The 18,964-nt window shown below is 52.2% G+C and overlaps 8 protein-coding genes across 8 annotated transcripts; 4 read left to right on the plus strand and 4 right to left on the minus strand.

Moving 5' to 3' along the window:
- Positions 1-2,817: 2,817 nt before the first annotated feature.
- CDEST_10947 (uncharacterized protein) lies at positions 2,818-3,621 on the minus strand (the record flags this gene model as incomplete). Its single annotated transcript, XM_062927103.1, has 1 exon — positions 2,818-3,621. Exon 1 carries the CDS (start codon positions 3,541-3,543, stop codon positions 2,818-2,820), a length of 726 nt encoding a protein of 241 aa, XP_062783154.1. The 5' UTR covers positions 3,544-3,621.
- A 1,635-nt stretch (positions 3,622-5,256) lies between these two features.
- On the plus strand, positions 5,257-5,969 carry CDEST_10948 (uncharacterized protein; the record flags this gene model as incomplete). The annotated part of the gene is made up of 3 exons (XM_062927104.1): positions 5,257-5,385; positions 5,451-5,578; positions 5,633-5,969. The coding sequence occupies 3 exons, from the start codon at positions 5,257-5,259 to the stop codon at positions 5,967-5,969; spliced, it is 594 nt and encodes a 197-aa protein (XP_062783155.1).
- Positions 5,970-6,291: 322 nt separating this feature from the next.
- Positions 6,292-8,334, minus strand: CDEST_10949 (Putative F-box domain-containing protein). The gene is made up of 3 exons (XM_062927105.1): positions 7,476-8,334; positions 6,677-7,397; positions 6,292-6,608 (listed from the first exon to the last, which is right to left on the minus strand). The coding sequence occupies exons 1-3, from the start codon at positions 7,515-7,517 to the stop codon at positions 6,508-6,510; spliced, it is 864 nt and encodes a 287-aa protein (XP_062783156.1). The 5' UTR covers positions 7,518-8,334; the 3' UTR covers positions 6,292-6,507.
- Positions 8,335-8,922: 588 nt separating this feature from the next.
- CDEST_10950 (uncharacterized protein) lies at positions 8,923-10,110 on the plus strand. The gene has a single exon (XM_062927106.1). The coding sequence runs from the start codon at positions 9,198-9,200 to the stop codon at positions 9,543-9,545; it is 348 nt and encodes a 115-aa protein (XP_062783157.1). The 5' UTR covers positions 8,923-9,197; the 3' UTR covers positions 9,546-10,110.
- Positions 10,111-10,432: 322 nt separating this feature from the next.
- Positions 10,433-11,621, plus strand: CDEST_10951 (uncharacterized protein). The gene is made up of 3 exons (XM_062927107.1): positions 10,433-10,996; positions 11,055-11,083; positions 11,142-11,621. The coding sequence occupies exons 1-3, from the start codon at positions 10,492-10,494 to the stop codon at positions 11,181-11,183; spliced, it is 576 nt and encodes a 191-aa protein (XP_062783158.1). The 5' UTR covers positions 10,433-10,491; the 3' UTR covers positions 11,184-11,621.
- Positions 11,622-11,729: 108 nt separating this feature from the next.
- On the plus strand, positions 11,730-12,381 carry CDEST_10952 (uncharacterized protein). The gene has a single exon (XM_062927108.1). It carries the CDS (start codon positions 11,874-11,876, stop codon positions 12,378-12,380), a length of 507 nt encoding a protein of 168 aa, XP_062783159.1. The 5' UTR covers positions 11,730-11,873; the 3' UTR covers position 12,381.
- Position 12,382: 1 nt separating this feature from the next.
- CDEST_10953 (Putative sugar transporter, major facilitator superfamily, MFS transporter superfamily) lies at positions 12,383-14,803 on the minus strand. The gene is made up of 5 exons (XM_062927109.1): positions 14,627-14,803; positions 14,264-14,514; positions 13,945-14,196; positions 13,119-13,883; positions 12,383-13,057 (listed from the first exon to the last, which is right to left on the minus strand). Exons 1-5 carry the CDS (start codon positions 14,706-14,708, stop codon positions 12,821-12,823), a joined length of 1,587 nt encoding a protein of 528 aa, XP_062783160.1. The 5' UTR covers positions 14,709-14,803; the 3' UTR covers positions 12,383-12,820.
- Positions 14,804-15,173: 370 nt separating this feature from the next.
- Positions 15,174-18,495, minus strand: CDEST_10954 (Putative zn(2)Cys(6) fungal-type DNA-binding domain-containing protein). Its single transcript, XM_062927110.1, has 6 exons — positions 18,221-18,495; positions 18,081-18,149; positions 17,391-17,957; positions 17,056-17,286; positions 16,706-16,995; positions 15,174-16,645 (listed from the first exon to the last, which is right to left on the minus strand). Exons 1-6 carry the CDS (start codon positions 18,349-18,351, stop codon positions 15,939-15,941), a joined length of 1,995 nt encoding a protein of 664 aa, XP_062783161.1. The 5' UTR covers positions 18,352-18,495; the 3' UTR covers positions 15,174-15,938.
- Between the last annotated feature and the right edge of the window lie 469 nt (positions 18,496-18,964).

Raw genomic sequence — 18,964 nt, forward strand, 5'->3', positions numbered from 1 at the left:
GAGTCGGGGCCGTCGGAGGGAGGGAGCCCTGGGGCCTAAGAAGAGAAAGTTTAACCTCGAAGGGTTGTAATCTCTCGATTGCTGTCATACAATCTTCATGCATGAAGTTGGCCAATGTCGAAGAAAGCTAATCCAGCCAAGTGATTGGGGGGGCGTGCGTGCGATGACATTCCAAATGAGACAAGATCGCCGCGTGAAGAGAAAGTCGCAACGTGGGTTTCCCTCGTGCTCTTCGACCAGTCGACATGTTTTTGGGGGTCGAAATTGGAAAACCATTACTGCGCCGTCGGCCGCATGCAGCAGTCGGTAGGATGATGTCCTGACAGCCGCCGTTGACGATGCGTCTGTCAAGAATTCGGTGAGACTTCGATGCGAGGAGTGGGTACCCATGTCTCGGCCCGGTGGGTTCCTGTCGACAGGTTAGCGTCGTCTTTGAGTTCGTCGCAGGGCGCTGATCGCTCCTGTCACCAAGGCATTCGGAACGCGCCAACGCAGCTTGTTTCTCTGGTTCTCGACCAGGACCGTTGTCGCCTTCCGCGGAGTCGGCGGCGAAGGGGTCCCCGTTTCCAAGGTGAACTCTGGCACCAACATCTATCTGCATGCCGTCAAATGGAAGCCTCGTGTTGCAAAAAGCTCATAATGCATGGCGAACCAACCCCGTAAACTCATCCACTTGTCAGCTGAGTGGCTTTTGTTGCCCGGGAGCGAGTGCCTTGAGCTGAATCAACGCTGGTCATTTGCCATGCCAATCGGCGATGTCTCTTCTCACGTCGAATCCCGCTGCAGTTGGCCCTTCGCACACCCCACTGGCCGTGACACGGACGGCCTGGAGGTGACGGCAACTCGAGCATAGGTCGGTGGTGCCGACAGATGGAAAGTAAGAATGCAGGCTAATTCGGGGCGAGAGAGTGGTGAGTGTGGGGTTGCGTTCTTGGGCCTCTCTCCCGGCATCCGGCGGCTTCGCTCAAGCAGAGAGAGACGCTGTCCCCGCAGCGGCGATCACACACGGAGCGGTCGGAGGTGCGTGGAGCCGTCTCTAGGGGAAATGAACAAATATTATGGCTTATGCCCCCATGAAATTAATCTTTCTTGGGGTGCGTTGGCAATCAAATCACTCCATTGCCATGGTCGCGAGCGTCTATGTACGCCGCCGTCCTGTACACGTTGCTGTTCCTCGCTGTTTTCATCCCCAAGGCCGCGAACGGCTTTTCGATCTCTCGACCGGATTTCGAGTCCGCCAAAACGCCGAATTCAAATTATTCCGTGCCAGGAGTTTGAATATCATTCCGACAAGGCCGGTCATCGTCCATTATTACAAGTGCATTATCGTGTCGTGAACAACACTGAAACGTCAGCGTTTTCGATGTTTGGTTTCTGCATTGTTGCGTTGCGACATGGCCGGCCTCGCAGCCTCGACGTGAGCACCGATAGAGATGTTTCGTGTGTAGCCAGCCCCGTATATCCATTCTAGTTCGGCATTTGGGCCTGATCCAGCGCCCATGAACCTGGGCCTAGACTTGCTGTAACGAAGTTCTCTGGGTTTCCCTCAAAAGAATCGTGCGATTCGCATAACAGCCACAGGTTGGGTACGAGATGGGCACAGCGTAGGTGCCACCAGGGCGGTCCCGACCGTATGGGGGCTCTTTGCGTCGAGCTATGTAACAAAACCTGGAGCCCGAAGAGAAGTAAGTGACGTGGCCTTATGACTGCTTAAGTTTTTGCAGTGATTGTTCGAGTCGATAACTAATCGACAGTCTACTTCTAGCCTTCAGGTTGCGTGACAAGAGGGGTGGGTAATTAAAGTGAGTAGGGTGATGTTACGACACGTGAGCAAGTCAGGACTAGAAAACGGCTTGCGGACACATGGCCGTAACAGGCAAGATATGAGCCGTAATTTCAGTGATCAGTATGCTTCTCTGGGGGGGAAATAACCACATTTTACGGCCCAAAACCGGTCGGTGACTGGTGCAGCCTGAAGCAGCGCCTAGCACAAACAACCAGGCGAGGAGGCATCTAAGTGTGCAGGCGCGTAGCCCAGCCCAGATGACAGAACTGAAGAATCAAGGTCACGCAACAAATCAGCACAGCTTATCACTGATTTGACACAGTTCTTGCATTTACAATCAGCAAGTAAAAACACTGGTCCAGCATCTAGTCCATTCTAACAGCAGGAAGCAATCTAACGGGCTTAGCAGAGTTGCTGACCTACACCTCTTAATAATATAGTGACGTTAGGAATAATGAAAGCAAAGGCTAGGAACAGAGTAATAGTAAATTGAGGGTAATACTGAGCACCTTATTTTGTGGTTGTTTCTACGTACAAAGGAATATTTACTATGCACAATAATATATATTCTATGGATATGTAGGTTCCTGTGGAAGCAGGCAGTTATAACTTTATATACATAAGCTCTTTAAGATAGATAGAGCATTCCCCTTCGGCTTTCTAGTAGTTAACTTTATAGTTACCCTAGGAATACTCTAAGCACCCTTTAAGAGTAATAACCACCTAGGTTCATGCCCAGCATATACCTAACTATTGCACGGTCAGGTAAAATACAAATAAACGGATATATCCTTTAGAATTGTTGGTATGTGCTGTATAGGTACTGAACCTTCTATATCCTGCAACCGTTGGTAGACTCCTGTTGCGAACCGGGAACCAAAGATATACAGGATCTTATCTGCATATCATAAAGTAATCCACTAGCTGCAGTAGACGTTTAAGTGGTTTATTCTTAGCTGCATATGACATTTGGAATGATTTAATTTCGCCCTCTCGTCAAAACTATCGCAAAATCTATGCTGGCCCCCATGCTATCCAATCTGACACCCACAGAACTGCGTCCACTCCCAGAACTTCATCGCATCTGGCGCGCCGTCTGGATCTTTCCACTGATCTCTACTGGGGTATGGAGACACGTCAAATGTCAGCCGGTAGTTAAACTTCGGCGTTTCCGGCAGTTTCTCCTTTTGTCTCGCGTCGAACTGCGTGCCAAATGTTCCGGTTTCTAGTGTTATGTGCAGTCTTTTGGGCTTGAAGGCGTCGTCGGTGAGTATGTCCTCGTTGATTGTGTACCGGGACATGTCGGCTTCTCCGAGACTTGGAATTCGCCGTTTGGTTAGAGTCATCTCGAGCATAAAAACTGTCTCAGTTCTGTGGTCGACATTCCGGCCACTGCGCCACCAGCGCTTGTCTTCATCGCTCTGCTGCTTATTCGTCCCGATGGCAAGAAGCTTCCAGTCGAACTCGGTAGCGATCCAGACATTAAGCTCACCCCGGCAAACAAGCTGGCAGTGAGGGGTAGCGCAGTTAGTTAACGTGAAAGATCCCACGGATCTTGTTGATGCGATTGGGAGCCTCACCTTCCCACTGCCGTCTTCACCAAAAGTGATTATGTTCTCGTTTCTAGAATCCCAGTGCCAATCATGACCGCACAAGACCGATAAAACGGTTTCACTCATGGTTGATGCTGTAGGACTGTTTTGTCCTTGTTTGCAGAGGGCTACAGACAATAGCCAGTCTTCCCTCGTCGGTTTCATAGAAGGGCTAGATTTTTATCCAAGCGGCTAGTCGTTCAGCGGTGACTTTTTGAAAACAGTCAAACTACGATTGCGATAACAACCTAATGTGCAGTAAATGAAGAATGAACAGTGTATTACAAACGAAGGACTGGGTTGAAATCTTGCCGATGGGGTCACGTGATATATCATATTGTTCGTCCTATCGGTTGTGGCTGACTAGGCATTCCTCACGAGTTAAAGTGACGTATGTAAAGTGCTTAAAATGTGGGCCTGGAACTCTGGCTCGTATAGATACGGTCCCCACGAGCGGTCCCGAGATGTGGAGCTTGGCAAGGCCGAGCCTCTAAGCAACAACACCACCAATTTATCATGACAGCATTTCTGCTTCACGACACTGGTGCAACGTAATACAATGCGGCCCTAAGTCGACCTCTCCGTTGAGAAACCGCTCTGACTTTATGTGCATTCCTTGGAATGCGTCAAGACTAAGCAAGGATCAGTTACACAATCAGAACCCGCTCTCCGAAGCGAATGTTAAGACTAGAAGCGAATATACGGCCATCTCGACCGGGTTAAGGTGTGTAGGAAAGCAAGCAAGTGAGAAGCTGCTCTTAAAAATAAGGCAGCTAAGAACTGTAGTTGAGCAGTAGTCTTATTGCAGTGCGGAGTAAAAGCGGGCTAGAAATGAGGTTATCTTGCGGCCACGGGACGCGAGGCCAAGAGGATAGCAAAGAGAAGAAGCAGGGAATATTCATCTAAGAATGCGATGATGTCGCAAAATCGGATCCACAATTGCAGTGCGACAAATTGTAGTGTATTTCGAGTGATTTCCCAGTTGCATAATAACACCCGAATACGATGCACACGCACAATTGACGCTTGACCTTTATGGGCCCAACTAACCGATCATACTCTCCACACTAAAGGTAGGCTCATGACTAGAATAATGGCGCAAAAGTATTACTACAATCTAGATGAGGCTAGCTTGTGCCGGGGGCCTGCGGATGAGAGGATAGAAAAGAAAGGAAAGTTGGGAACTAAGAATGTCCAGCGCATCCCAACCATCGACTTACAACATCAGTAATCTAGATTACTGGTATAGAATTGCGCCTTCTGCTTCATATGTTTACCTTACTACCCTAATATACTCTTAATGATTAGTAAAGGAGACCAAGTGTGTCGCTAATAGTGGGATGGATCCACCAGTAACCAGCATATAGGAGATTCCAAGTGCTAGAAGCATGGTTACTTCCATGGCTCATCTGATTTTCAGGCTTCTGGCCATACCCCTGGCTATCTATGTATCTATACATCTAGCCATCTTACCGTTTGTTAGGACGGGCATCGGAATTCTGGTGCTAACCCAGACCAATATCTTTACTTGTATGTTATTAAGTACCTTTCAGGCTTCTTGTACAGACAGGGAGTTGCATTTCAACATGTGGATGGATAATTTCATTCTGATGATGGTGTTCTCCGGCAAACTTGGCAAATCTGTATGACACTGAGAGTGAAGACCATTGGAAGCATTTAAGAATTTAGGACATTCCAAGCCCAGAATCACGTCCTTTTCTCATCTCACACACTCATCATATGCCCTTCACTCATAATCCTTTCCCCCGTCGCTCTTTTATCTTGGCCTATTGCTTTACTGCATTCACTTTAGTTTGACTCCAGGATCCCATACGTTCCCTGTTTAATTCCGTGGCTACTCTGAGATCCGTTGTCAAAATGAGGGTTTTTGCTATTTACAAGCTTGCTTGCCTGCTCTTGACGTCTCAGGCGCTGGCATTGCCCGTGGAGCACAGCCTGGAAAAACGCGCCCAGAATATTATCATTGGGTACAGGACCGTTAGCGAAGTAAGGCTACACGCATCTGTAGACAATCCCATACAAAAGGTGCATGTTCTAACATGAGAACCTAGACCCAAGCAGCCCGATACAACAGAGCTGGCACCCTTACCGATGATGGGAATCTGATTGGGACTCAGATTGGTTCGGGCGTTTACACGACCCCTATGCGAGGTGGCTGGCCGGGAACCTCAAGTAGCTGGTAAGTCCTAAGGCTCTACTATGAATTGTTCGGCGACTGACTGACAAACCTCAGGTACTGTGTCATCATGGCGGACTCGGCTGCAATGGACAAAGTCTACAAGGCCAGGATCCCCCAGACATTCAGAGACAAGAATGTTTGGTTCCGGGGGGACGCAACCGTCGATGCCTACATTAAGCTTGTTGCGCCGTCTGCCAACCCGAAAAAGACTATCCGTATTTCCAAGATCTCCGGTAACGAGGACGAGCTCCAAATGGTTATTCCTCCCGGTCTTCTCAACTCCAACAGGGGTGGCTTGGGCATCACTGCTTCCTGCAAGGAGACTATAGACGAGCTACCTGCAGTCATCGTCGACTACGACGATTGGGTCAAGGTTTTCGGGTCGCCTTGATTGACAACCTTGAGTTGGGTGAACCTCAGAGCAACACCCTTCATCGATTCTAGGCTCAAAGGCGGTGGTCCAGCGAAACCTGAGGATCTAGCTGGAAAAGACTTGGACTTAAAAGTATGAAGGGGCACAGTTCCATAATCTGCGGAGGTTGTACATTTTCCTTTTCATCTTTAATCAACCTGTACGTCAAACAGTCATACAAACAACAGCTAGAGTAGAAGGTATTGGTCACGCGAGTATACATAGGAACAACAGTAATGACAAGCCATGTTCATCAAACCATCCCTTGGAACTTTTGGCTGGTGGTAGTAATAATTTGACTCAAGGCTGAGAAGTAGCTGGACTATAGATTTTAGTTTCAAACAACGAGAATTGCTGGCTAAAGCAGCCAGCCTTCTTTATTATGTACTCTTTATAGTTGTGGTCTTTACGTCTAATTCTTGCTAGTGAAGATTGTATAGTAGCGCAGGTCACCTAATTTATAATTGTTTGATGTTTGAAATCTTGGCTTGGTATCAGCTGCGCACAGAACCGGCCCCTAAATAGGAGCTATGATGGTTGCTCTGCCTGAATTGGCAACTTCTTGCAAAGCCGATTTCTCTATGGCCAGTAGGAGATGGCTTGTGCGAACCAGCAACTCTGATGCCATTGTCAGCTATTATGGTTCCGGGGCAACTTAATCAGGGAGCGAGTTGAGTTGAACTTACCCTCGTAATGAAGGAAGTACGCGACAGGTGGATCCTCGTCCAAGCCATGGTAAGGCGGTAGACGCTCTAGGGTCACTTCGGTGACTCGAAGTTTCAAGCCCACAGTCCTTGCGGCATCAGTCCACAAGATTGTGTTCTTGTCATTACTCCTACCAGCCGGGCAGATGGCACTGCTGGCGGCTGCCTCGGCCAGCCAATTCCTCCACACGCGCACCACGCCATGTGTGATGTTACTGTAGCAAGAGAGAAGGCTGGGGATTGAACCGGACTTGATCAGGCTCGTAGTGGTGCAGAGCTGGGAGAACAGCTCTCCATCGTCCAGGATGAGCTCTTGGGTGACTGGTTCGTCGCCAATATCTTGCTCGATGGGGGCGCCGGGCAGCCGTCGACCAAAAACCCTCCACATGCGCCGTGTCTCCTCGGAAACAACAGGACGGAAGTGCGAGTAGAGCTGAGAAAGGTCCCGGAGATCCATATCTTGTTCACCGGTCCGCGTGTGATTCGGGGAACTGAGTCCCAGGAACCGACATGTCATGGTCGGCGTCGACTGCTTGGCGACAGGATGGTAGCTCTCTAGGACCATGTCGTGGCCTTCCATCTTGACAGTATGGAGGAGGCGGTGTTGCAGGATGGTTGTTGCTGTGGCATCGAAGCGGCGGTCGACGAGGGTCAATGGGAGCAGATCGCGAGACTCGAGTGTGGATAGGACAGCGATCAGGAGCTAGCGGAAGAGGGCACAGTCAGATCGGAAAAGACAGCAAGGAGGGAGATTCCGTGGTCCCAGGAGGAGGTTGCTCACCTCGTTCGGTAACGAGTCTATTGGAGATTTGATGGCAGACATGTTGGTGACGTAGTCAATACGGTAGGGGTAGATAAGTTGGAGGAAACGTATGCTCTGTGCCGATTAGGGACACCAGTACAGGCCCCCGATTAGGTGCCGAGGACGGTCATATTTAAGGTACCCGTTGACGAGGCCAAAGGAACGTCGAAGGGGCAGGAAGTGTGCGGCGGCCTGAGAGGTGTGGACGGAGAGAAGTCGGAGTCGATAAGCACGAGACGGTGGTGCAGCGTATCTGTAGACCGCAAGCGCTAAAATAGATGCCGAAGGCCAGGGCTGAATGCCAGGGGCTGGCTAACTTGCCAGAGAGTCAGGCTATGGCCAATCAACGGGGCCCTTGCAGGTACAAAGGGCGCCGCCTGTTTGGATGGGACACGATGTTAAGATGTGTCTGCTGCGTAACCTGTGTGGTGGCGCGATCGGACTGATCCAATGCTCGTGCTTAGGTGCAAAGTTCATCAACGTCTGCTTCGTCCAGTGGCCGGTGCAAGGTTGATGGGCGCGGGAATCGAAAGCAAGCGAAGTGGGCGCGGTGACATGTCGGGCAGAAGTTGGATGATTCAGTTGCAAGGATTCAACGGTGAGAGTGGAGCATGGCCGGGCCGTCACGGGTCTGATTAGTGTCATTGGCGGTGCGGAATATCCGGCCAATAACCAATTGCTTGGTACGCCCGTGGTGTGGCTTGCTGGATCGGGGAACGGCTTGCCATAGGCTTGTCAGTCCACTGTGGCTTTGCATTCCTATTCAGCCACGACTTGGTAGGTCGCCGGAGTAAAGATTCCACAGCGCACAACTACAAGGTCGAGAATCATCATTTTGCTGTCGACAAACAAAGATTGCCTTTCTACAATGTGCTCGACAGTCGCACCAGAATTCAGTAATCCCTGCCATTTTCTTCCCAGATTCCAGCTTTGCCTTTTGTCTGCCGTGTTTGTCCGACCGCCTCGGATAACATCATCATCACCCCATCCCAAACCATCTTACGAGCAGCGAGCCTCCCCCGAGTCAGAACCCACTTCGGACGGGCCGAAAAAACAGGCGGTGGGAGCATCGCCCTCGGGATTCGTCCTGTTTTCGCAGTTCTAGCCCAGCCTTCCCGGCCTCACAGTCTGACACCACGGGCAGCCAGCCAACCTGTCGCTTAGCTCCTTACTCTTCCTTTCCGAGTTTTCAGCGAAGGTTCGCTCGCCAAAGCCCTTCTCGAACACGGATTCGGAATTCCCAAAACACTCATCCATGCTTCCCGTCGTAGTTCACTACCCGACCCGCCCTCGAAACCAACGCTCGTGGTGTGATAATGCCGTTACCCACAGCGACCGGAACCCATGTGAGCTGTCGATTCTAAACTGCGGCACTTGTATGCAAGAAATTCCCCAATGTGCATGCGCTTGTTCGTTTCTTGTTGTTATCGTACATATGCGCAGCGACTCGGAACCAGGAATCTTTGGACGAGAAAAAACTTCTGCCCGGCCAATCTCCGTCATTACAACTCGCACGCACTCACCCTGATGTGCCTGTCGTCAACGTCATGCCCCTTTCCCAATCGTCTGTATCTTCGAGACCGGCAGCAAGACTACTCCATTTGGACTCATAAAGCAACGGTCTACTGCTCGAGCATATACCACAGTCAGTACCAGAATGGCGTACTGCCGAAGGATCTGATGATCCGAACGTCAGCCTAGATGCTGAGGTCCGTTGCACTCACGCGCCAGGGGACTCGGCGGCCCGGGACACGCTGTCGATCGGTTGCGGACCCGCTGGTTCCTCACGGAGCACGCCGGAGCACGCCGGAGCCCCACCCATTTCCGCCCGGCCGTGCATCCATACTCGGCGATTCTGAAGAAACCAGACGAGCGATCCCGTCGGCCGCCGGCTTTTGGCAAGTCAGCCACTTTGCCCGGATCGACCTTGAGGGACCGGATCGGTTTCAGCGGCTTTGGCTTCCATGCTGCACAATCCCTCGTTCTGTGTTTGATGAAACCCTCACACATCCAGGTCTGCCCACAAGATCAAGACGTGCTCTCATGTGACGAAATCACATTTTCCCCCCGAAGTGCTTTGAAAATTGTTCCAGACCCAAAACCTTCATCCTTGGCCAGCTTGGCCAGTATGATTTAAGAGGTCCACGTTTGGCCTCGCCACACTCAATGCTTTCCCTTGGCGCCCGTGTTCTGCAAGATTGACATGGTCACTGAGTAAGCAATCTGCGACAGACGAACGCAGGCCAAGAACTGGGCCACCGCTTGTATGTGACTATTCCCACCAATTGGGCTGACTAGACCAACCGGTCAGATTTATTGCATAACTATTCTCGAAAAGTCTTGGGTTCAATGGGACTATCAACATTGTCGTATCTTCATAGCTGGCTCTCGTCTATACCTGCCTCATCTTGAATAATAGATATCAGTATGCCATGAGCTTGTCAACTTGCTCAAGGCGAGTTTGGTACAGTCATCGCGTCGATTCGGCGGACATCAATCTATGCCAAAGCCTCGGCCAACTATGTGCAGGACGTTGCTCTGGTGTAACTGATCGCATTCTGAAAAGGGAAGGTATAGGGAGCCGGACACATGCCACGGTATGGCGGGCTCAGTAAGCACGCGAACGAAGCGGGTCAGGCGGAGCGGGCCGATTGAACCCTCACTTCTTTTCATATTCCAGCTAAGGGCCTGGAAGCACGACGCGGAGTTCGATACAGCCTCTCTTCCATAGAAACAGTCTGTGTTGTGGGCAGTGGGGAAGCGAAACTTACTCAGCTGCCGCTGAACGACTAATTCATGCCAAGATGCTCGAGACTCCTGTGATCCAGAGCATTAAGTATTGCCAGTGGAGAACAAAATCAAGTATAAATGAGACGATCATGTCCTCGAAAGGCTCTGTTTTAATTAGAAGCAACAACATCTATCATAACAAGAAAACAGCCCAGTGATCCAACTTATCTAATCCACCTCACGCAAAGTACTTCCTGCCGTCACAATGGTGTCCAAGTTTCTCAGCGTCATAACTGCCTCTCTGGCCTTCTTCGCCGCGTCCTCAGCTTACGTGGTGCCTCTCGAGGGCGAGGACGGCATCTACGTCGTCCGTACCGACGGCTCCGGCGCCGAGGTCCACACCAAGATCGCCGACATCGACCTCTCCCTCGCCAACGCCACCGCCGCCGTCACTGACGCCGAGGGCCTTGAGAAGAGAGCCGTCGCCTGGCCCAGCGGCACTTATCCCGTCTGCGTCAACCTCCAGTGGATCGGCCAGTGGGACTTCTACAACGGCGGCGCCTGGCAGTACTTCTACAACGGCTGCCTGGAGGAGGGCGGCCGGCGGTTTTACAACGGCGAGTCGCTCTACAGCCGTTACGGCACCGCCGTCGCGTACATGTGCTCGTACTCCCCCAGCGGCAACCCTTGCAGCGTCGGGGAGTGGGTGGACGCCGTGAACTGGATTGCCGGCACCTGCTCCGCACGAGGCAACGGATACATGGAGTCCGGTAAGTCTCCTTTCATTGATTTTGTCAAGGTTCGAGATTCCATGCTGACATTTGACAGCGTACCTGAGCATTCCTGGCTGGAAAAAGGTAGGAACAGGCACATCACCTAAACCGCTTCAGCATCTTGGCTGACTCGTTAATTTAGGCATACGGATACACTACTGCTGGTTCCGGGTTCTGCTCTTGAAGAACCTTACCATGAGTTCTCCAGATAAACAACGGGACACAGTTTTGTAGCTACAATACTGATCAGCCATGTTGTTTGAGAAAACAAATGGTCTTTGATATTTTCCGAGGTGGGCAGTCGGTTGAGAAGCGTGATCGTCACCAAGTTACAGAATGGAGTTGCTGGAACCCTTTTCTTCGATTGCTGCTAGAAGTCGTTGGCATCTCTGTCTCGGAGACCGATAAATACCATCGTCATCTATTATGATGATCCATGTTCGAAGGAGCGAACCAAAAACACATACACTGCTTGAGATTGATAAGATTGACTACCATACATATAGCCGGGTGCTCCATCATCGACGAGCCGAAAGGAGTTGCACCTCTCAGGTCGTGTTCAGCAAGGAAAGCCGACCGGCCCAGAGTAGCCTAGACCATTTTCAATCCCAAATAATTGACGAGCGACCTAAAGTCGACAGACGTGTCTGACAGCCACGTGATTACGCCCCCACCCCCCCCCCCCAAAGGTGGATAATGGCCGCTGAGGCTGACGCCAAACCACGCCAAACCAACACCAACAAGCAAAGCAAGCAAGCTACTCGTTTCTCGGTCCTCAATTCTGTATGAACACCCGGGCGCTTCGTTCAACCCGATACTTTGGCATTATCTACGACAGCCAGTCAGTCAGAGTCTTCATAACAACCCTGACCCAATGGCTTCTCTCAACCCTTCCCCAGCCTTCTGGAAACCCGCGGCCCTCCCGCTCTTCACAGGCCTCCTCGCCCTCCTCGGCGCCGCTGACGGGGTCTTCAATCTCGTCAGGCCCGACAGCGGGGCTGCAACATTTGGGCTCGTCCCGCCGCGCCGAGACTCGGTAACGCCCGCCCAGTTTGACGCCTTCCACCACGCCCTAGTCAAGGTCAAGGGGGCTAGGAACCTACACATGTCCTCCTGCATCCTGGCCCTGATCCTCTATGGGAATCTCTCCGACGTCTGCCGGGCGTCGCCGATCGCTGCCACGGCGGTTCGCCGCTGCGTCGGTATCGTTTTGGTGCTGGGAGCCGGTGTCGGGTTCAGCGGCGCAGCCGTCCTTACAGAATACCTGAGCAGCCCGGGGGCATCGGCGGAAGCAGTCGAGGTTGGGAGGGCGAAGGCGAAAGCGCATCTGATCACCAACGTTCCCATTGTTGCTCTCGGGCTGGTTTATTTGTTTTATTGAGGGTCTTTTGTCAAACGTGATGCTTTCTGTATCCCGTATGATTCGATTTCAGGGCAGGGATTACCCTATGCCGAAGGCTCTCATCGTCAAGGGGTATTTCTCTTCTTCTGAGGTGTAGATAAGATGGTATCGGGCTTGGATCCCGTCAAGACTTCTCAAATGTGAGCTCTTTCACGCCGCTAAATGGCAAGTGCTGAATTTTCAAACAATACACCAAATCAGACTACAACAGTAGAAACCAAACACCTAAATCTGACAGGTTCAAGTCCCAAATCTATCATGGTGAAGACGATTTGAATCATAAACTTAACCCAGCAAGAAGAAACTCGGGCCGGCCATCATCAACCAGTGTTTCTAAGGAAGCTTACCGCCAACTTTCCGGGCTTCTCACAGACGTCATTCGTCAACTGCGCGGGTTGCAACGCACGCCTCCAGCATCTTTATTTCTCCACCAAATCCCTTGTCGCGATCCTCATTCTCTTGCCATACAGCCACAGCGGGACAGTTAGAAGCGAGAAGAGCCCCATGAGCATTCCAAAGATGCCGAACGGCTCTGCAGTGCCCTTCTTCTCGACCCACTTGGCAACGAAGAACGTCCAGGCAAAAGCAATGATGGCTCTCATAATAGTCACCATGACGAAGCAATCACTGGCGTGATGTTGATAGGCATCGATGATCTGTGTTTGACGAGATATGTGTCAGTAACCGTTCGTGATTAGAGGAGACTGCTGAACCTACGTAGTTAAACCCGATCGAGGGTAACTGCATCAGCCCAAAGGAAACCATGGCAAACCCGACACAGAGACCAACCCATCCGGCTCTGGATGGGTACTGGCCAGTAAATCCAAAGACGAAGAACCCGCCGGTTGAAATGACGAGAGAAAGGAACATGGTCGGCAGCCTGCTCTCTGCTTCCGCGAAACCGCTGCCCGAAGTCTTGACCTTCCTTTTAAGTTGTTTGTCGGAGAGAAAGTAGGTGTACAAGGCCCCCAAGATGGTGCCGATAATTCCTCCAATATTGATAAGCCCAGCATTGGCTCCCCAGAGATACGGTGGCGCGGCCATAATCTGGGGCCCGACTGTGGAGATTGTGACGATCCCACCAACGAGTCCGGCGTAGTGGAACATGACTACCCAAGTGCCAGGGAATCTGAGCGTCTTCCACGGTGCCAGGAAGTGGCTGGCCACATTGCCGCGATAATGAGTAAATCCAAGGGATCTGCCATAGGTGTATGGGCGGTAGTTCAGGGTTCGGCTTCGGGTATCCTCAAGATGGCTTTCCGTCCCCTTTTCTTCGCATTGCGAGCCAACTGGGGAGTCAATGTATGGGACGACCCGGTCGTAGAGGGTCTCGGGCACGAGAAATAAGGTGCCAACAAAGCAAGCTGCGGAAAGGGCGACTCCGACCCAGAAGATGTACGCCCATCCTACTTCGTAACCGATGTAGCCGCCGGCGATGCCGCCAATCAGCGATCCTGAGGCGAGAAAGACCGTGTAGATGGCCTTTCACAAATGGGTCAGAACCATGAAGACGTTCACGGCATTGTTGGTAAGGTTCGCTCACCATCGCGCGGCCGCGCTCGTCGACGAAAAAGACCTCGCCGATCAGAGCGGGCGCCACGGACTCGGAGGCGCCGGCTCCGATGCCCTGGAACAATCTCGCGGCCAGCACAGAGTTGTAAGAGGACGAAACGGCGCACCAGACGGTGCAGACAGTCATGATCAGAGTCGCGGCGAGCAGCACCGGCCTCCGGCCAAAGATGTTTGACAACGGTACCCACCAGATGTTGGATGCCCCGAGGAACAGAATGTTGACCTGTAGGAGCCGTCATGCGTTAGACCATCCGAGCTCCTGGCATGGGAGGATGGTGGGGACAACGTACAGCTATGAAGTACGACAGGTCGCTAAACGGCCGCACATCGTGTGGGAACTCCTTGAACCAGAGTGAGAGTGCCGGTGCAATGCCTGAACTGGTGAAGTTGCCGACGAAAGAGTAAAGCGAGACGGTCAACAGCAGCCCGAATTTGCGCCATTGGGCCCAGTTGAGGGGGTCTGCCGGGTCTTCGGATGGTTGCGGGAATCGGATCAGAGAGTTGGAAGACCTCAATGACCTGGTAGTGGACTCGTCTTCGGCTATAAGGAGAGATATCGTTGGCATAAAAGTCACGACCAGATGCCACGCATGGCCGACCATCTATACAAGTGTCACATTGCAGTGGTGAGAATGGAACACCTGAAAGCTTACCTAGCAGCCTTACTGTTCCCGGAGGTGTGGCAGTCAAGACATCTTGCTTGCTCAAAGCAAGTGCGTACTTCCAGCCCGACATCGCGTCGGCGTTGGTCAAAAGGTAAGCTGCGTAATGACGGCGACGGTTGCAGACGGGCTCTGTGGGAAGAGGTGTAACACGTACAACTGTGGTAATCTAATAATCGAACTATACCAGTCTTTTTGGTTTCTGCACCGTCTTTATGAACTCCTTGAATTTAGGCTCTGCAACAGTACACTCTTGTTTGAGCAACCTGCACTACTATTACCCCGGATTCCCCAGAATATCCACCTCAAATGACAGCCATGGCAACTCTAATGCTAGTTAGCTGCCGGAGTGGGGGACGAGGGGGTTCCGAGGTGGGGGACCCCAGGCACGGCAAATTGAGGCGGGATTTGCTCGTGGCTGAAGGGACAGCGATAAAGACGGCCATGTTGCAACTTCAGATGAATCGTGATAGAGGGCCGAGACGGTCCAAGGAAGACTAGTGAACCCAGAATGTGCGGCCAGCCTGCATTGTCTGCCAAGGTCTGTGAACTTGCTGATAACCGGCCGACTCACACAACATCGTCACGAAAAATAGTGACTTGTCGGCATGCATCACCAGACGACATTTTTTTTTAGTCAAGTCGCCAAGCATGCTATTTAAGGGATGCAGCTCTCTTGCGTGGTTTTGATAACTGATGAGAGTTGGCATTGACGTTGAGCTATCTTAGTTGGCTAGGGCCGGCCCCGCTGCCGGAACAGGGAGGGGTGGTGGGGTTCCGAGATCGACAGGAGGAGGTTGGTGGCATCCTCGTGGGATAGAGTAGGAACCATAATGCCTGTTTCCGAAGGTCGAGCTCGTTTCAGCGGGCTAGCTACAGGTCGCAGTCGAGTATGGAATCTGTCGGCACTGCAGGGGGCAAGCGGAAGGTGCAGAGGCTGTTCATGGAGCTGACTCTCTTGCGAAGCAGGGGGTTCTGGACTAGAGAATTACGCCCCGCAGCTCGGGTGGCAGAGTGTGAGGCGTAAACGAGAGCCATGCCTGGTACGTGAGCTGGGTGACAGCAGAAGCACGCAGGAAAAAGTCACGAGGTGGTTGTAGAAAGCGTTGTGCAGGTCGTTGAAGCCGTCGATAACCCGTAAGTACCTGCACCTTGCTGTGGTGAAGGCCCAAAGCCGAACTAAGTGTTGTGTTTCAGTTGGCCAACCCGCTCAAAAGTCTTTCACTCGATCTCACACAGACTTCAGCCCAGTTCAAATGTCAACGACAGAACTAGCAACAAGAATGAGCTTTGTAGAGTCGTTCTATGACGTGGATGGCATGGGCGGTAACATGGACTGGTCCGGCAAAACCATTGAGGCATCAAACGGTATCTGTCCAGGGCCGTCCAGCATCATCGCCTCCCAAAACCCCTGGTCCATCGAGATGCCCCCCAACCATGACAGGTTGGCCTCGTTCAAGAATGTTGTTGATTCGGAACCCAACTGTGACTGGTTCGTCGTCGTCGTCGTCGTCGTCGACTCATGCGGCGGCGGCACGGCTTTGGTCAGGTACCACTGCCGTATCCATCTGGCTCGGTGGGCGTAGTTGGACCACCTCGAGCTGTTGTCCTCGAACAGGCGCCGCTTCTGGCCGACGACGAGGGCCACATTGTCCGCCTCCTCGAACTTGTCTCCTACGCGGCGCGTGATCTCCGGCAAATCCAGCTTCTGACGCGCCATGGACACGTCCCAGTCGTTCGTCGTGTCCTCTAGCAACAGACGGTGCGATGCCATCATTGAATATGCCACGTCCGCAATCAAGTTGAAGGGAAGATAGGCGAACACCTCGGCCGCTAGATCCAGCAAAGCCGCCGAAGAGTTTTGGATTGCTTGGAGGCAGTGCCAGAGCGCTTCGGTCCGGCTGTATGGCTCAGTCGGGGACACCGCCTCCGAGGGACTCGCTGCACGTAAGCCTATGCACGGTTCGTATAACCTAACCATTAATGTTTGATAATGAGCCCATAACATGGCTGAGTCCCATGGCTGTCAGTACATCGACTCTGGGGAATGGGGATAAGGTCCGGACTCACGTTGCTCTTTGTTGACGATGGGCTCTTCGAGCGCGATGGCGAGGATCTCCTTGCGAATCGACGACAGAACTACATTGAAGTGTTCCCGAAAGATGGGAAGTGGCTCCCCCTCGTCCCTGTCCGGGCTTGGAAAAACGGCACGAATGCGGTCCCCAACATTTTGCATGCGGATGAGGGCAAGTAGTTGCTGATCAGACGGCAGTTCCGAGGCCTCGCGGATGGCCTTGGAGCATCGCACAAGATGTGGCGTGAACTGTATTTGCGAGTATCTTCGCATCGCCGCGGGTACACTGGCAGCAAACCTTAGTTCCCTTTCGACGATGTGGTCAGGGGAGAGGAAGGAAACATACCTAGACGCGATGAAATAGCCGCCCAGGATTGCCCTTTGCTCTTCAAGGGTGTGTTTTGTCAATTCGGACTGCTTTCCTCGGCCCACAAGAACCCACGCATCGGCCTGCAAGGTCTTCGGCATCCAGCCCAGTGGCCCGCCGAGTGTTTGTATGGTGAAGTCCATTACCAGACCAATAGCCATCTGGAGTAGTGAGTTGGCATTGATGCCCACTTGTTGATGAACCTCGCCCCTGTTTCGACAACTTGTCAGATCAACCCTTTCCCAACACAGACCAGTAACCGTTCCAAGGGCCACGGTTAGGTAAAACTTCGGCGAAGCAGAGGACGAACTCACCAAGCGACGTAGACCACGAGGCCCTGCAGTAGTTCGATCGAGTTGTCCTTTAGGACAATGACATGCATGGCAGCATGTCGACGGACCCAGTCATCAACAGCTTTTTGAACGGCAGCAGTCTGGGGCACGACGGCTTGCATGATGCACCAGAAAAGGAATCGCTTCTTGTCATGAAGCTCGGCGGCCGTTGTGCTGGGAGGGATGGGTACGAAGGGGAAGTTGGGAACCATGCGCGTTCGGTAAATGTTCAGGTACTCCTCCGCCTTCTCGACGGAGAGACTGAAATCAGGGACCAGATAGAAGGTCTTCTCCGTCTGCCCTGCATCCACTCCTGGGGGCATGTTGTGATTTTGGGTCGTGTCTGGACTCACACCGCTCGGAGTGGCCTGGGTGGCTGATGATCGATCGAGGCCAGGCATGGTCAGCCCCGTGTATGGCATCGGGTTGCGATCCCTGCTACTCGGGGTTGTCGTGGTCGAGTGCAGGCCTTGAGCCTCCCGGGACTGCTGCCGTGTCTGAAAGAGGTTGACCAGCCCGTCAATTTTCTTTTCCAGTTCCGTAACCCGACTACATGAGCGTCAGTCGCACTTCGGAGCTTGATAACACGCCGACACTGGGGTACAAAGACCATCAGACGGACTTGGCTACAGCAGGATGTGTGTTGTTTCTGCTCTCCCTTTTTTTACTTACCTCGACTTACCCCGTCTCTTCCTCGGGGCGGGCTCCGGCACGTGGCATGTTAACTTCATGCGGGAACATCTTTGCACACCGTAAGTCCGCTGCAAGTCCTGGTACAAGAGATAGACAACACTGCAAATAATGGAAATTACCTGGAACAGTCGGTCGGTTCATTATGGCCCGAGTCCGGTGGCCATCTACATCTGATTTTCAGACGAGCGCAGTTGGTGCAAGCCCGGGATTTCCTGGCGTGTGCAATGTCGGGGCTTCCGCCGTCGGACATGATGGGTGATTAAGATGCAAGCAAACTTCACCGTCTGGACCCTTTCAAAGAGACATATGAGCTGCATGTATCAAGAAAAAATCTGAGTCAACCGAGGGCTAGCGATCGTTGATGCTCGGTTGAATGCTGGTGATGGAAGAAGAGTCAAGGAGTGTAGACCGGAACCCGTGGAAAGGTACGGGGATCGGTAGCATTCTTAAGCTCCGTAGGTAGAAGGCCAACCATCAATGGTGAGGTATGATTGGTCCTGGGTGGTCGAAGAACCACGGAGTCGGGCGTCATTTTAACCCCCGACATCCGATGGTCAACGACAGGTTGCCGCATACTCCCGTCTTAAGCCCGGATTTAGGATGATATTAGCATCCACTCACTGTAAGCACTAGCCACAGGGATGGCTGTATGTCTGAAGAAAATAGCCTGCAACACAAAATACCAAACCGGAGTGCTGTACCAGGTTTTACTCCTGCTGGGTGGAAGACGAAAATGACGCGGGCATCGGTTTCTGTAAGTTCCGGTAGGTTCCAATTGCCATGATGGTTTCGGTCATCCTGGTCATCGTTGACGGGTTGAGCCCCATACGGACCGATATCGCTAATGGAAGACTTTTGGTCAG

Source organism: Colletotrichum destructivum, chromosome 7 (genome assembly GCF_034447905.1).
Source record: "Colletotrichum destructivum chromosome 7, complete sequence".
Taxonomy (NCBI): Eukaryota; Fungi; Ascomycota; class Sordariomycetes; order Glomerellales; family Glomerellaceae; genus Colletotrichum; species Colletotrichum destructivum.

Excerpts from the sequence above, each read along its gene's own strand:
- CDEST_10949 (XM_062927105.1), bottom strand. The coding sequence starts at position 7,517 with ATGTCTGCCATCAAATCTCCAATAGACTCGTTACCGAACGAG. Across the intron at positions 7,398-7,475 it reads TAGACTCGTTACCGAACGAG|CTCCTGATCGCTGTCCTATC; the intron begins GTGAGCAACCTC and ends CTCTTCCGCTAG. Across the intron at positions 6,609-6,676 it reads GTACTTCCTTCATTACGAGG|AGTTGCTGGTTCGCACAAGC; the intron begins GTAAGTTCAACT and ends CAATGGCATCAG.
- CDEST_10950 (XM_062927106.1), top strand. The coding sequence starts at position 9,198 with ATGCTGAGGTCCGTTGCACTCACGCGCCAGGGGACTCGGCGGCCCGGG.
- CDEST_10951 (XM_062927107.1), top strand. The coding sequence starts at position 10,492 with ATGGTGTCCAAGTTTCTCAGCGTCATAACTGCCTCTCTGGCCTTCTTC. Across the intron at positions 10,997-11,054 it reads CAACGGATACATGGAGTCCG|CGTACCTGAGCATTCCTGGC; the intron begins GTAAGTCTCCTT and ends GACATTTGACAG. Across the intron at positions 11,084-11,141 it reads GCATTCCTGGCTGGAAAAAG|GCATACGGATACACTACTGC; the intron begins GTAGGAACAGGC and ends TCGTTAATTTAG.
- CDEST_10952 (XM_062927108.1), top strand. The coding sequence starts at position 11,874 with ATGGCTTCTCTCAACCCTTCCCCAGCCTTCTGGAAACCCGCGGCCCTC.
- CDEST_10953 (XM_062927109.1), bottom strand. The coding sequence starts at position 14,708 with ATGTCGGGCTGGAAGTACGCACTTGCTTTGAGCAAGCAAGATGTCTTG. Across the intron at positions 14,515-14,626 it reads GGGAACAGTAAGGCTGCTAG|CCGAAGACGAGTCCACTACC; the intron begins GTAAGCTTTCAG and ends CTCTCCTTATAG. Across the intron at positions 13,058-13,118 it reads CCTCGATCGGGTTTAACTAC|ATCATCGATGCCTATCAACA; the intron begins GTAGGTTCAGCA and ends CGTCAAACACAG.
- CDEST_10954 (XM_062927110.1), bottom strand. The coding sequence starts at position 18,351 with ATGTCCGACGGCGGAAGCCCCGACATTGCACACGCCAGGAAATCCCGG. Across the intron at positions 18,150-18,220 it reads GAACCGACCGACTGTTCCAG|ATGTTCCCGCATGAAGTTAA; the intron begins GTAATTTCCATT and ends CGGTGTGCAAAG. Across the intron at positions 17,958-18,080 it reads AAGAGACGGGGTAAGTCGAG|TCGGGTTACGGAACTGGAAA; the intron begins GTAAGTAAAAAA and ends ACGCTCATGTAG.